Raw genomic sequence first — 15,014 nt, forward strand, 5'->3', positions numbered from 1 at the left:
ACAGAATCACTGAGCACAAGAAGACAAAGGTTTTGAAGAACAATTTGTAGAAGTCAGGCCTCTTCTGGTGCTGAGTTGGTGCCACAGTTTGTTCTAGCAGGTGCTGCTGGGAGCAGTGCAATGGCCCTGTGTGTCTCATGCCTTATGGTTTGATTTGCTCGTGCCTAACAAGGTGCAGTCACTAAATGAACCTTCCTTTCTTCAGCTGAATTACTCAGGCCACATCCTTGTGGACATTTGCTGTGGTCAAACGGGAGGTGAAACTCACACTGCAGCCTTTCCCTTACACAGATGTTAAAGGCTCCCTCCTTGCACTTATTCCCCTGCTTATTTTCATTAAATGTCCAGAAAATTAGTATCTTTGATACCTCCCTACAGCACTTGTCAGGCTGCTGGGAGCTGGGCAGACAGCTCCCTGTTGCTGAGAGGACATAAAAGTACCCACAGGTTGTTAGGGACACCTCATTTCCTTAGAAAAAGCTGATTGTCCCAGGGTGAATGGGTAAGGTGGGACCGGGGGGGGGCTGGTGCTGCTGCTTGGACTGCCAGGCAGGAGCTAAGAAACAGGCTGGGGAGAGGAGAATAGAGTGGGAACAGTGTGAAGAAAGGCAAGGAGCTACTTCGGAGATCTGTGCGAGGGTGTTGTGGTTTTTGTTTCTTTGTTTTGGTCTGATTGTTTTGCAGAGCTTCTTCTGGATGGGCCTGGGGGTCTGCTTACCTATAGCCATGCTGGTGGTTCTGGGGAGAAAGTGGTGCACAGCAAGAGATGCTGGTCAGCAGATGATTCAGTGCAGGCAGTGGATGTGGCCTCTGGACAGCTAAGGACTTGTGCTCAGTCTGGCCAGAGGAGTAGGAAGCAGTGAGGGAACAAAGCAAGTCAAAGGGTCTTACAGATCTTCTTTGAAACCTGAATAAAATGCAGGTTTTAGTACATTGTTTTCAAATACTTGGAGTATGGTTAGGTTAGATACAGCTTTGGTCCTCTTGTATAATTCCCCTGGCACAGCACTGTCTGAAACGTTATTTATATTTGAGCAGTGTCAGAGGGAGAGTCCAGCTTCTGCTCTGGCTACTTTTGTGCTGGGTAACTGGCCTGCAATTGCAGCAGCAAGATAAATTTCATTTTGTTTCACACTTCTGGTGAGGTAGTTCTATCCCTGATTTTCCTGTCTTAATTCCTACGGTCTTGAGTGGGGCACAGTGCAGAAGAAAAGCATTAGGAAGACACCAGGAACAAATTACATGTGGTTTCCAGGGTATTTTATCATCGTTAATATGCTGGATGCTTGCACTTGTGTGCCTGCTGTTCTTTAAACAGCTATTGCTGGTAAAAGGGAATTCACTGCCGATTCCAAGGAATAGAGTGGTGAATTTCACCTTTGCTGTATATTGTACATTGCTGTTTGGGATTTTCTGATGATTTAGAGGGTCAAATATTGCATTTTTCTACCTTATGTGTGAGTTCTGTATTTTTGATGAGCCTATTCAACACTGGCTCATGTTGGTTAATCCCATGAAGTCCTGAGTATGGCTTCCAGTGAGTAAGGAGCAACCAGTGACAGGTCCAGAATCATGGCTATCCCATGAAATGCATACAGCAAAATGGAACTTTCATCAGCCTTCCCAGAGAACTGGATTCTCTTAGCAGAAGTATGATTTTTCTGTGTTGAAGTAGATCTTAAGGTAATGAACACCCATATTGGTATTGTCAGTGCATCAAGTCTGTGTGTGAACCCTCTGAGCATGCTGGAAATGCTACGTGATGCCTTGAGAGGAGATTTGTCTTGGGGAGAATGCAGTTTCACTCACTAGCCTGGCTACAAGTGTTCCTTCTCCAGTATGAGCTTGACTTCTGAGAGATTTATCAGCCAAAGACCAACTGTTTAAGTAATACCAGTTAATACCAGTTCCTTTTCAGAAAGTGTTTTTCCAGAAACCTCTGTATTGAAAGAAAATTAGTTCAAGCAACAAGCAATTTAGCTGCTCTTCCACTGTTTAAAACTCTGTCATACCTTGATCACATCCCATGGCATCAAAAGCACACCTTGCCTGTTCTATTTGGTTTTGCTTTTTTTTTTTTTTAATATATTTTTGGTGGTTTTTTAGTGTGGGTTCTTTTTTTTTTTTTCTTGGATGCACCAATACTTTCAGAGGTAGAAGGAGGCACTGAGAATTACCATTTCCTGAAGTGGACGCAAAAAAGGATATGACAGCCTGTCCTTGCTCCACAGCAGTTTCAAGTGGGTTTCCCCAAAGAGCTATCACCTCAGAGAACAGCAGGCATGAGCAGGACTGGCACAAGCACTGCTCTGCTGGAAATGATGGGCAGCTTCATCTTGTGTGGGAGGTGTCAGTGCATTTCGTTGCTCAGCATTCAGCAGCTTTGTCCCCTCAGCTGAGAATATGCAAATAAGATAATAACATTTCATCCAAAATGATGAACCACGTCTCAAGGGTTTGGATATGGTATGATACTGGCATTAGAAAAGTTTGAAGTATCTAAAAGGAAAAGCAAAATGCTGCCTGCCTTTGCAGTCATTATAATGAATAGTTGTGTTGCATAACTGTTGGGGTTTTTTTGGTTTTTTTACAATTTTATGAAAATCCAAGAAGAAGAAACGAGTTTATCAAATGGGGGAAAAGGGAGCTATTTTTCCTGCTAACCTGCTTGCCCTGAAAATCATAGATTCAAGAAGGGTGCTGTTTTTCCTGCTAACCTGCTTGCCCTGAAAATCATAGACTGAAGACATAAATCCTTTGAATGCGTAACCATCTCATGTGACCTAAATGTGTGACCCTCCCAAACACAATAACTTAAAGGATGCCGCTTCAGAATCAATTTGCATCACTTGTTGGTGATTTTCCTTATAAAGTCAAGGCATCATTCTTAAGAAAATGGTGAATTGGTGGATCATGACCTCCTTTATGAGGTTCACCTTCTCAGCCCCTGAGATACTACAGCGCTTGTCTATAGGAGCAAATGCTCAAAGGCTAATGTGTTGAAAAGAGGGGAAGAGCCTTTAAATGTCTTTGTAACTGTTAATCCTGGTTCCCTGTGGGCCCCTCTCTTCCCCCCCACCCCCCTTTTCTTCTTGTTTTTGCATCAGAAAAGCTTTCACTTTTTTCCCCCCCTTTAAAACAGCTGCATGAGACTCAAGACCAGGTTTTTAATGGGTATTGAAGATAAACAAAGACAGTGGCTGCAGAAATGAAGTCTATTGGAGGCAATTGGTTCTTTTGTTCATTTGGAGAAAAACAATCAAGTTTCTGAAAAAAAAAGAGCAAAGCCAGCCAGTGGAATTGTGATTTAATGTCATTATTTGCAGATCTTCAGAGCTGGTTTTGACTGGGTATTTCCCACACGTCAGGTGGGAACATACAGTTTCTAATTTTGAGAAATGAAGCTGATAAACTTCTGTACTTGTTTTCTTTAGGCAAATATCTGGAGAAGTTTAACTTCATAGAGGTGTTTCTTGTGGTTTTTTGGTTTTTGTTAATTTCGTTGGGCTTTTTTTTTAGATAATGTTCATCCTAATTTTATGCACAATCCTATAGAGTTTGGTGGGATGATTTCTGTGGTGAAATAATGCCCTTATTATTAATGTTACTATAGCTGAATCTAACACTAAGTCTTATTTGTTATGCTAAATTGGGCCCCTGTGAATGCTGTGAGCTTCTAAACAGGCTTTCCTCACTACCCCAGCTCTGTGCTCCAGTGGGGTTGGATGAGTGACCTCTTTGGAACATTTCTTGGTGGAAGATAAGGAGGAACTGGGAGCAGTTTACAGGGAAGTGTTTATGGATTGAACTGTCTGGACACTTGTACTAGTGTGAAAAGCTTGATTTGATTTAGTCATATGAGGAAACAGATATATTTGTGAGTGTGAGGCATTAAAACTTGGACATGGCATGGAGTAATTCTAATATTTGCATTGAATATTGAGTACTTGTTAGACTGTAAATAGCAAAATCTGTATGTGGGTGAACGGACCTGTTTTCTCAAATGCACATGGGATCAATCAAAGCCTGAAGTGTTTGGTGTGTCTCAGAAGTCAGAGTTTTTTCAGCTGGCTTTGAACACCCTGTTACAGTGGTGCAGTGATGATATCTAGCCTTTTTTCTTTCTGTTGTTGCCTCCTCTTAGGAAAATCGGAAGGAAATACTTGACTCAAATGGTTCAGATTTAATGGAAAAGTTCTCCTTTGGTCCAGATGGAGGATCTCAGTGATGTCTGAGGAGGATTTTTAAGCTTACTTCCACAATGCAAATTTTCAAAATTTAGGCACTTTGCTAAATAACCCAAGAGGATTTAGATTAACTCAGCTGTATTCCTCAGGGAGGTCCACAATTTTCACAACATGTGGTTTCAAGACAAGAAAGATGCAGAGGGTAAAATTATCAAGAGACATCCAATGGGATAAGTTCTCAAATGCAACATTTCCATATAAGTTGTGGGCTTGATTCCTGCCCAGGGCAGGCTTTCTTTGAGCTCTGATAGATGTCCTACTGTTCTGCTGGACTCTGAGCAAGTTTAGGAAACGTGAAGTACAGTTTTAAGACTGAATTTGTAGGGGCAGTGTTTCTGTTCAAAACACAGAACAGAGATACCCCGTCTCCCAAATGCAAAAAAAACCAAACCAAACCAAAAACCCAAACAAAAAAACAACCTAAAACACCCCAAACCACCCCAAACTTGACATGTGATTAAAAGGAATGGAAAAAGACAAGCTAAGTGGAGAGTGCAAATATTTTCTAGCAAGGCCACTCAGAGCATTGATTACCCATAGAGCCATGGAGTTGTATGAGGGAAGGAGATTTGCTCAGGTCTTTCCATTTCTTCCAGGTTTCTGAAGTCAGTAGGCACTTCTCAGGATCACCTTTCCTAACCCTGAATTGTCTTTCCTTGTCGTGGAATTGTAAATAGTGCTCTTTCCTTGCCTTATTAGGAGTGCTGCAATGAAAGCCTGAATTCATTCATGTTTGTGGAAGTGCACAAATTGTACAGAGATGAGTGTTCTGTAGGAATGTTTATAAAATGGAGAAAGGCTTGAAAAGTGTGGGAGCAAATGAATGTGTGTCCTTATGAGGGCAGAAGTGATGTGTGGTGGAAAAAGTTAGGAGCAGGAGCTCAGACGTGCTCACAAGCTTTCATTGATAAGCTACAGAGCATTGCTTAACCTGCTGCACTTTATTTTGAAGCTAAGGAGGAGCACCCAACGATTCCTCTCGGTGTATCAGCCATAAACAAAACTCTTCATCATTGATCATGACCGGTGGTTAATGCCCTGCTTGTTGTTAGTCATATATCCTGAAATGAAGCCAAGGCCAATTTAACTTCCTAACAAAACAGCTATTCACTGAGTGATTTATTGGAGCTATAAACTAAAACTAACAGTTTATTATTGTAACAGGTCTTAAAAGGACAGAATTTTTCAGCACAGCTGAACAACTGCAACAGTGTTTTGTGCCTCTCCAGAGTGGGGTAATTATTAAATACTGGCCCTGAACCCAGTTCTTTTGTGAAGAGTTTGAAAACCAGAACTTCTCAAAGATACTCAGGAATATTGCTGGGCTTGCTAGATAATACTGAGGTGTGTGATAAAGTAAAATCAGTCAGATTGGGTTAGAGCTGCTTGTGCACCATTCAGAATGCAGCAGTCCAGTGCACAGATAATTATTACCCAAGATTATCAGAGGAATGGCAAGAATATTTCTGCTTTAAAAGTCTTTGAGGCATAATGTTTGGTTTACTGAATTTGCACAATTGCTTGTTGCACTTGAGGTTCAGACTATCCAGTAATGCTAATGGTTATGAAATATGAATATTCAATAATAAGATTAAAGTACTTACAGAAATCTGGAAGCATGTTTTCAGCATCTTAGGTTCGATACTAAATTTTTTCATCTGTGAGGAGTTCAAGAGCTGTCTAGCTAGAATGAGGAGATAATCACTACATAATTGCACTGCACAGAGGAGCAGAGAGCACTGGACAGGCTGAGTGTCCAGTGTGGCCTTGGAACAAAGTGTGAAATCCATTCCAGCTCCCAGAAGAGCTCACTAGCCCCGGAGGCTGTCAGTGTCTGCTTCCCAGTGCACACTGGAGGTATAAAGCTCCAGCTGTTGCCAGCATCCATTTCTGGAGCCCTGTTCCAGCTGCCCCAGTAAAGCAGAGCAGTTTCCCTGTGGGGCTGTGGGTCCTGTGCAGGCTCACTAGCTCTCCTTCAGCTCTAATGTGTGTTCTCCCTCTCCTAGACCAGTGCTCCCCTGGTGAATATTCTCCCGATGGCTTCAAGCCTTGCCTGCCATGTCCCCTTGGAACATACCAGCCTGAGGCTGGGAGAGTGTCCTGCTTTCCCTGTGGAGGAGGTCTGACAACGAGGCACAGCGGGGCATCTTTGTTTCAGGACTGTGAGACCAAAGGTGAGGCCAGGATTTGTCTGAGGAACTCATTGATCTGGGGCAAAAGGAAATGCTGCTGCTCAAGTGGGGCATTCAGAGAAGGTTCTTTCTCCTTCTGAGGATCAGTCCTTCCAGGAGTCTCACAGCAGGCTGGCCTGGCCTGGCTGCGAGGAAATTCAGTAAAATCTCAGTTCTTTCTAAAATTGTTTACCAAAAGCATGGGTAAAAGAAAATTACTTCTATAAATCACTAGAGGACAAAGTCTTTAACAGAAAATCTACTGCTGCAGAGCAGAAATAAGGGATAGAAATAAGATCCTGATGCAAACATTTGGTAGTAGTTTGGATTAAGAGATCTCTCTCATTTCAGTTAAGATATGTTTTTTGAGAATTACAACATATTGTAAGAATTTAGCAGTATCATTGAAGAATTAATATTACTGGTAGTAGTGTGATATCTAATATTTTCCTTCAGCGTAGAATCACTGAACCCACAAATACTGCCTTTTCATACTTAATTTTGTGAAATTGAAGTATAAAAAAAGCTATGTTAAAACTCTGGATCAAGATAAGAGGAGCTGATTTCAGTTTTATTTAAACAAAAACAAGTCTAATAATGAAGTTCAGTTTTTAAACTGGAGTGGAGATTAAAGGAATTCTTTCTATTAACTGGAATGAAGAGCTCAGGAATTTGCATGTGGAAGAGGCCACATGAGACGTGGAATCACAGATGCAAGAACTATTTGGAGCTTATCTGAAGCATTTGGATTTTGGCAGCATGTAGGGAAGGACTCCTGGCTGAGCTAGCTTCCAAAACACAGCAAGAATTATTTGGGAATAAACAGAGCTTAAAATGAATAGGAAAAAAGGGACTGAGTAGCATGGAAAACTATATTTGATAGTAGATCTTTTCAACTTGCACAAAATAACCTTATAAATTGAAATTGTTTTGTTACCCTCATAGTTTATTACTGTGGTTTCATTGCTGCTTTCACACAGAAGCACTCTACAGTGTTGCATTCGGGAATTTTGAACTTGCACAGAATGACCTGATGAACTAAATTTTGGTTAATTACCTCTTTTTTGTTACCCCCACAGTTTACTAATAGGGTATTTCAGTTTCTGAGATTACACTAGGTCTTACACAAATGTATAAAAGCATCTTCTAGTATGTTACTGCCACTTTTAAACCATGATTATTTAATTTCTGTCCAGTTCAGTGTTCTCCTGGCCATTTTTACAACACCACAACTCACCGATGTATTCGCTGTGCAATTGGGACATACCAGCCTGAGTTTGGACAAAATTACTGCATTTCCTGCCCTGGAAACACCACTACTGATTTTGATGGGTCAACAAACATAACACAGTGCAAAAGTAAGTACAGCAAGATGGTTTTGATGCTCTCTTACAAATAAAAAGACTGGGCCATTAATGTTTGGAGTGGCCCTAAGGGCAAAATTTAGCTTTGCTCCAGGCAGCTGGTGAGAAGGCAGAGGTTGCTTCTCTTTTGCTGCCTGCATCTCACCCCACATGGCTCACTGAGGTCTGTGAGAGACCATTTTTGCAGATAGGTTCCATCATCCTTGTCAAGCTAAGTGGTGACTGGGTTTTGCTGGTTGGTGCTGGGCTGCTCAGGGTCTTGCTATTAAATCTTTTCTCTCTTGATACAGCAGAGTTTGCGTCCTCAGCACCCTGATTTCTTCCCTCCTATAAAGAGGAATGAAAGCTGGCTCACAAAACTTAATAGCTCTAGTAACCATTTCTTGTTAATAACAGCCTTTGAAAGAGCCCGTTACAAAGGGAGACGCTGCTCTGGATTTATGGTAGCTGTGGTGTGGGAAACTGAGGGTAAATTAAAGAGGGAGAATGGAGGGCAGAGAGGTGACTGCTCAGAACCACCTCTGGAGTGCACACATATGCACAGACATGTGTAAACACACCTACACAGAAATGTGAGAGGCTAGCAAAGCGAGCTGCACCTGCAGCAGATGCAAACAGGAAAATGTGTGTCTATCACCTGTGCAGCTGGGGTGACTGCAGGGGAGCTGCAGGGTGACCTGCCTTGTCCTGCATAGTGTGTTCCTTCCTCAGACAGGCAGTGTGGAGGGGAACTGGGAGATTACACTGGATATATTGAATCACCCAACTATCCTGGGGACTACCCTGCCAACACTGAGTGCACTTGGAACATCAACCCACCACCGAAGCGCCGCATCCTGATCGTGGTCCCCGAAATATTCCTGCCCATAGAAGACGAGTGTGGAGACTACCTGGTGATGAGAAAAAGCTGTGAGTCTGAAACACCCACTGGGGCACAGCTCAGTGGGCAGCACAGGGTTCTCACAGGCATTGCTGTTTGCAGAAACTGAATGTAGCCTGCCTGGCCTCTGCTGAAGAGCAGAAATTTCTTTAAGTGGCAAATGAAGAAGTCCTATTTGGCAGTGCTGCCCCGTAGTTTTCAGTGAAATTCAGAGGGTACAAGGCCATGATGTGTCAGTGGACTGAGAGAAATATTGTTAAGTAGGGGTAGATGGTTCAAGTAACCAGTCATGCATTATGCTAAGCAGTTCTAGCCCGGGTTAGGAAAGAGGAAATGCTTGCTAATCCTTACAGGTGCCTGATGTGTGGATAAACAACCCCAGTTTCTAGTGTAGGCACGTCCTTCAAACAGTAGACTGTTATTTTAGGAAAAAGGAAAATACTCCCTCACCAAAAAGTCCCTCATTGATGGCCTGCCATCCACTGATGGCCTGCCACATTTTGAGGAGTTTTCTTAACATCAGCAAGCATTTTTCTCGTGGTAGCAGAGAAAACAGCTCTATCAGCTCTTTAGTATGAAGCATTGTCACACAGCTGCCTGTTGTGCGTTTGCTTTGAAAGCTTCTTCCAACTCGGTGACCACGTACGAGACCTGCCAGACCTACGAGCGCCCCATCGCTTTCACTTCCAGGTCGAAGAAACTCTGGATCCAGTTCAAATCCAATGAAGGGAACAGTGCCAAAGGATTCCAAGTTCCTTATGTAACCTATGATGGTAAGTGGGTGTGAGCAGCTGGGCTGATGTGGGCTAGTGCAGCTGCAGCAGTGCAGAGCTCCCCTCCCTAAGCAGCAGGGCAGCCCAGTGCTCCCAGCAGTTTCATTTAGGAGCTGCTTCCAGCTGTTTCATTTAAACCTAATCTAAGGAATTCTGCAGTGCACTGCAGTCTTTTAAGTGCCACTGTGTCTTCCAAACAAAAATGCTGGGGTTCTGGCCTGCAAATGACAGAGCTCAGACATAGAATCTAAGTTTCATGCACTTCTGTGCCTTTCCATTTTCTTTGGGTGGCCCCTCTTAGGAATTAGGTAGAGCCCAAGTACCTGTGTTTTATGGTGCTCCTGCTACCAGTTGTAGAATCAGGTAGCAAAATATCTATATTGAAAAGAAGCTTGAGGGGAAAGATTTTCACCTCACCCTTGTCAGAATCACGAGGTGTGAACCTGAAGCTGAGGATTTGCACTTCAGCATAAGTGAAGTGAGATTGTACGTTCTTCTCACACTGCATTAATTGTGAGGGAGTCATCCCTGCTGTGGTCTGCAGAGTTTCACTAGTAGTGGAAAAGTAATTTTTCAGGAGAGACCTTTCCTTTTGAAGAATTTCAGGTTATGATTGACATGGGGGGTTACTTTAAAGAAAGCATCTTCTTACATAATCCTTTTATTCCTTCTTCTCGTAGAAAGAAGTCAATATCAGGTTGTGGGTGTGTACAGATGGGTCCCTGCAGTTCAGCTGGTTTGAAGCAGGTTACTTGGTTACCTTTTGCACTCCAGTCTTGGGTGCTTTATGATTTCCTTTGCTTTTGACAGACTGATGCTGAGCAGCTCAGCAGAGTACACTGTTCTCATAACAAAAAGAAAAGTGTTAGGAATATTTTCTGACTGCTAATATGAGAGCCAAGTACTATTGGTTCCTCTGAGGACAGAGCTTCCACGTATAACCACGGGAGGTATTGAGTATGTAAGTGAAGTGAAGCTGCAAATTATTCTCTTGTGCATTCCCCACAGAGGATTACCAAGAGCTAATAGAAGACATTGTTCGGGATGGCAGACTTTATGCATCTGAAAATCATCAAGAAATACTTAAGGTACATTCCTTCCACTGAACATGTTGGTTTGATTGGAAATTGCATTATTTGGTGCAAGTGAGTTTGCTTCCTGCTCTGCATCAGGTCTGTTCCTGGGTGCACCAGGCATGAGCTGCTTCAGGGAAATGGGGTGAATCCTGCTTGTGCAGAGCAGTGGATAGGGGACCCTTTGCTCAGGGGGACTGAAGGTGGATCAGAGCTACTAGGGAAACTAATGTATTGGGAAAGCACTTGGTGCTACTCCTTGTAGCTTGATTGTAGCCAGATTAGCAAAGGCTTTTCCTCCCTGGGCAAAAGTAATCTCTTTGTGGATTTCGCCAACCTTGCTTAGGGGACTTCCATAGGCAAGTTGAGTGCATGCCTTTGCTTTGCTGAATATCAGCTCAAGTGTGGGTTTGTTTTGTGGTTTGTTTGCTCTTCTTGGATGTATGAGGAGGGAAGAAATTCTGGAGCTGCTAATGTGGAACACCAGTGACTTCCCAAGAGCCCAAAAGTCAGCCTTGCGCTGCTACATTTCCAAGCCCCTGAAACACTTGGAAAGTAAAATGCCCCATAAGCTTTTTTGAGTTAGACAGGCATTAAACTTTGGTAATACTGACCATAACTCCTGTGTGGAACTACTATAAAATCTGCTTCCCTTTTCCCAGGACAAGAAGCTGATAAAAGCATTGTTTGATGTGCTGGCGCACCCGCAGAACTACTTCAAGTACACAGCCCAAGAGTCCAGAGAGATGTTCCCGAGATCCTTCATTCGGCTGCTGCGCTCCAAAGTTTCCAGATTTCTGAGGCCTTACAAATAGCTGGCACTGTACTTAAAAGCTGAAGCAGCCCTGGGCATGCACAGAGGGGCTGTGGTAGGTGGGGCTGCTCTCTGTGTTTTACACACTGGCAGAGACGCTCCAGGGAAGCTCGCCAGCTCCCTTCTTGGCAGAGTTTGGCTTTCTCAGCTAATATAAATATTTTGGTGATCAGAATTTTGATTCCTTTCCAGATAATACCTTTTGGGTACCAAAGGATAACTCACAGGTCCCTGAATTGGAGACTGCCCATGATTTCTGTAACTGAAGGGCGCCAAGCAGAAGTTTGTAGAGCTCTGCCCCGTTGCTTCATCAGCATCTCTAAAAGCTAATGAGGACAGACAGGCTAAGTAGTGTGGTTTGGGATGGACCCTGGGCTGCCATTAATGCATGTTACCTCAACAAAGCTGGGTTCATGTTTGGTCTCACTGAAAGTGAGAACAGGATTGATGACTCTCTTAACATTTGCTACGCAGGAAATTCAGAGCTAAGGCTGACACAGTTTTAATTCAAGCCAGTGAGGCCAAGAACTGCACAAGGTGCACTTTTTCTCTGAACTACATGTGGCATGAAGCAAAGGGTTGAATATCAGCTTGAATGCTCAGGGTCTGGCTCACCCAGTGTCTGTGCCAGTGACCTATTGGCTTATGTGGAGTGATACCAGAATAAACAGGAATGGAAAACAGGCCCTGACCCACTGGAAATTTCCTTTTTGGGTTGTCTGCAACTGTTAGAGCAGATCAGATTCTTTCCTAAATCCCAGTAATGTCCCTGTGCATAAGCCTGGGACAGCAAAAGGCATTTTCCAAGTTGGTAAAATTCTGCCCTCTGAGCACCTGGAGGTGAACACAGAAGCCCCATTTTAAATGCAGGCTGTGCATAGATGATGCTCTTGGTACAACACCGTTTAAAGCTGAATAAGGTTCTTGTATGAACCTCAATTGTCGTATACTGTACCTTTTCTGAGCACCTTGCAATGGCCTTGTGGAGCAGAGAAGAGCTGCTTTCCTGTCTGGCTGGCAAGAAGGAGAGGTACAATGATTCAGCCAAACCGTGGCCACAGAAGTTGTCTATGGCAAATTGTTCCTCAAGATTCTCAGGCTCTGTGTCCTTCTCCTCAGGCTGTGTTTCCTATTGGAGACAAGGCTATTCTGAGAGGGCCTGTAGGGAAATCTGTGTTGATCAAAATGTTGTCTCAGTGCTATTCTGTCCACACCTACATCTCCTCTGGCCGTACAATCCATTCTCTGAGTAATGTACCTTGAGGACCTCCAGCCTTGAAGGGAGATAGCCACAGTCCCATCCATTTGGAAATGGACTTATGACTTCTGTCCTTTGATCACTGGCCATGCCAAGGGGTGCAGTGGACACCAACCTCCCTCTCCGTGCCATCTTAGGAGCAGTACTTATATTTCACAGGTTTCCAGGACTAATGCTCCCTTTCCCAGGGTGTGGAGTCAGACCTGCTGGGTTTCACTGCATTGGCATGTGGTGTTTAACTGCTGTATGTGAATAACACCAGGTCCACAGTGTGATAGCAGAAACCCCCACCAGGAGCTCTGAATTTCCTCCCTGCACTGTTGGGAGCAAATGGGTGCTCCTGACTCAGCCTTGCTGAGCTACTGTGCCACGTGGCATCTGGGGCAAGGACACATCTTGGCCATGATGTGATGGGCAGGGATGGCTTTGGCCACAGCTGGGCAGCAGAGCCCCTCAGGATGGGGCTGAGGGGTGCTCTGCCCCTCTTGCTGCTGGGCTGCTGGGGAGGGGTTACCTCAGCCTGGCCAGAGGTGGGAAATGGTTTGTGCTGCTGCCAGAAGGGCAGCATTGCCCTGCTGCACTGGGGGATGGCTGTGGCAGGGCAGTGAGTGCCCACTCCTGAGCAGGGCTGCAGCGAGGCACAGGGAGAGCTGGCAGAGCAGAGAAGGAACACTGCTCCTCCTGTGTTCCTGGCAGCTGTGCTTCATCTCAAACAGGGTCCCTGCTGCTGCCTCCGGGGGAGAGAGAGGACAGGAACATCTGGCAGAGGGCATGAAACAGGGTGACTGGGGAAAGGGAACGGCTGAGGAATGCCAAAACAGGAGGAAGGGTGGTAAAAGGCTTTGCTGCAGCCGTGCTGAAGTGTGCTGTTGTGCAGAGAGCCTGGGAAGGCATTTCCAGATGTTTCCCTTTGGCTGCACAGCCCCTAGCCCCGTGCTGTGGAGGCTTCCCATGCCAGATGCTGTGTGCCAGTGAGCCCCAGCGAGCCACCAGCCCCCTCTGTGAAGATGTGGAGCTCTCTGGAGTGGCCAAGGGGCTGCAGTCCTGCCCTGGTGGTGGCACTGCGGGCAGAGGACCATGGTGTGCCAGCCCCTGGGCCGAGCCCAGCCAAGGGGCTTTGCAGTGGGCTGGGTGCCAGGGGAAAACTCTGTGCTGTGCTCCCTCCCAGGGAGGCTGCAGCTCTGAGCAGCTCTGCTCTGTGTGCTGAGGGACACACATCAGGGATTGGTTTCAAGCAGGGCTGGAGGAAGCCAAAGTTGTGAACCATCCCAATGTTTCTGATGGGTGAAGCCGGGCTGTGTTGCTCTGTGCAGCAGTTACTGCTCCGTGCCCTGGGTTTGTCACGCTGTACCTCCTCTCCCAGCCCTGTGTGCCAGCTCTGCACAGCTGCCTGGGAGCCACAGGGATCTCAGCTCGGCTTCTGCCCCACCAGCACAGGCCATTTCCATTGCTGGGAGGAGAGGAGAGTGCACGGCCTGAGGCTGAGGAGAAACCTGCCCTTTCTCAGAGAAGAATCCTCAATGTTCCACAGCCCTGATCGTTTCCTACTGAAATAGCAAATGACTCAGAAGCACTTCTGTTACCCTTGATCTGACATTATGGATCAAAATTTCCCCTTTTACTGTCATTCCTGTGTGTGCAGTACAAAGTGAAGAGGGAATTTTTGCTACCTTGACTGCTGGGAGAAGTGATAACTTGCAGAATGTTGTAAACACTTGGCATTGTATCTTCATAGTGATGGTAGTGGCTCTGTAGAAATTTCAATTTCTACTTTCTGTGTGGTTGTAGACTGATGATGTGTTTTGGCAACAAATGACTCAAAAGTGTTTAACCTTATAAAACAAGATCTAATTTTTGGAATAATGACTAGTGCTAACTGGATGACTCAATGTCACCTATGTGAGATAAATATAAGGATCTTTTTGATGATTGTAAATTAATGTAAAATGTTTCAGATTGTTACTCTCAATAAGAGAAATAAACCAGTGAACTTTTAGCTGCATGAAGCTCTTGGGTAATATTTTTAGTTATCTTTCTGTGCTAAATAATAGTTTTGACAAATTTAATGGTTGTTTAACAAGTTATTGCACATCAGATGCACTTTAGCCTTGCAACATCTGCTTACTACAGCATTTTGTTTCATGTAAGACATTACTAACCTAAATCTATACACATAAAGACACAATCTCTCATGTATTTAATGGTACACATAATTCTGGCAAGTAAAATACCAGAATTATCTTGGTGTTAATTCTAAAAAATATTCTAAAAATGTCTCCTATATTATGAGCTGGAGTCAGTTAGTCTGCTGTAACAAACTGTGTGAAGACAGCATAAACAACTTAAAGTAACTCCAAAGTGTTTTATTACTTCGTAGATTCATCTGATCATTTTTCCTACGAAACAAAACCAAAAAACCCACACAAACAAAAAA

General features: G+C 44.3%; 1 protein-coding gene across 2 annotated transcripts in view; it reads left to right on the plus strand.

The window, feature by feature from the left end:
- Window positions 1-14,582, plus strand: part of SCUBE2 (signal peptide, CUB domain and EGF like domain containing 2) — a 39,642-nt gene extending 25,060 nt beyond the window's left edge. For both annotated transcript variants that reach the window (XM_002197452.7, XM_072929622.1), the window contains 6 exons: window positions 6,254-6,421; window positions 7,615-7,776; window positions 8,494-8,691; window positions 9,283-9,435; window positions 10,444-10,523; window positions 11,171-14,582. In XM_002197452.7, the coding sequence (XP_002197488.4) occupies window positions 6,254-6,421; window positions 7,615-7,776; window positions 8,494-8,691; window positions 9,283-9,435; window positions 10,444-10,523; window positions 11,171-11,323 (914 nt within the window). In that variant the 3' untranslated portion in view covers window positions 11,324-14,582. The remainder of the gene's footprint in view (window positions 1-6,253; window positions 6,422-7,614; window positions 7,777-8,493; window positions 8,692-9,282; window positions 9,436-10,443; window positions 10,524-11,170) is intronic.
- Window positions 14,583-15,014: the final 432 nt, after the last annotated feature.

The sequence above is a fragment of the Taeniopygia guttata genome, chromosome 5 (genome assembly GCF_048771995.1).
Source record: "Taeniopygia guttata chromosome 5, bTaeGut7.mat, whole genome shotgun sequence".
Classification (NCBI taxonomy): domain Eukaryota; kingdom Metazoa; phylum Chordata; class Aves; order Passeriformes; family Estrildidae; genus Taeniopygia; species Taeniopygia guttata.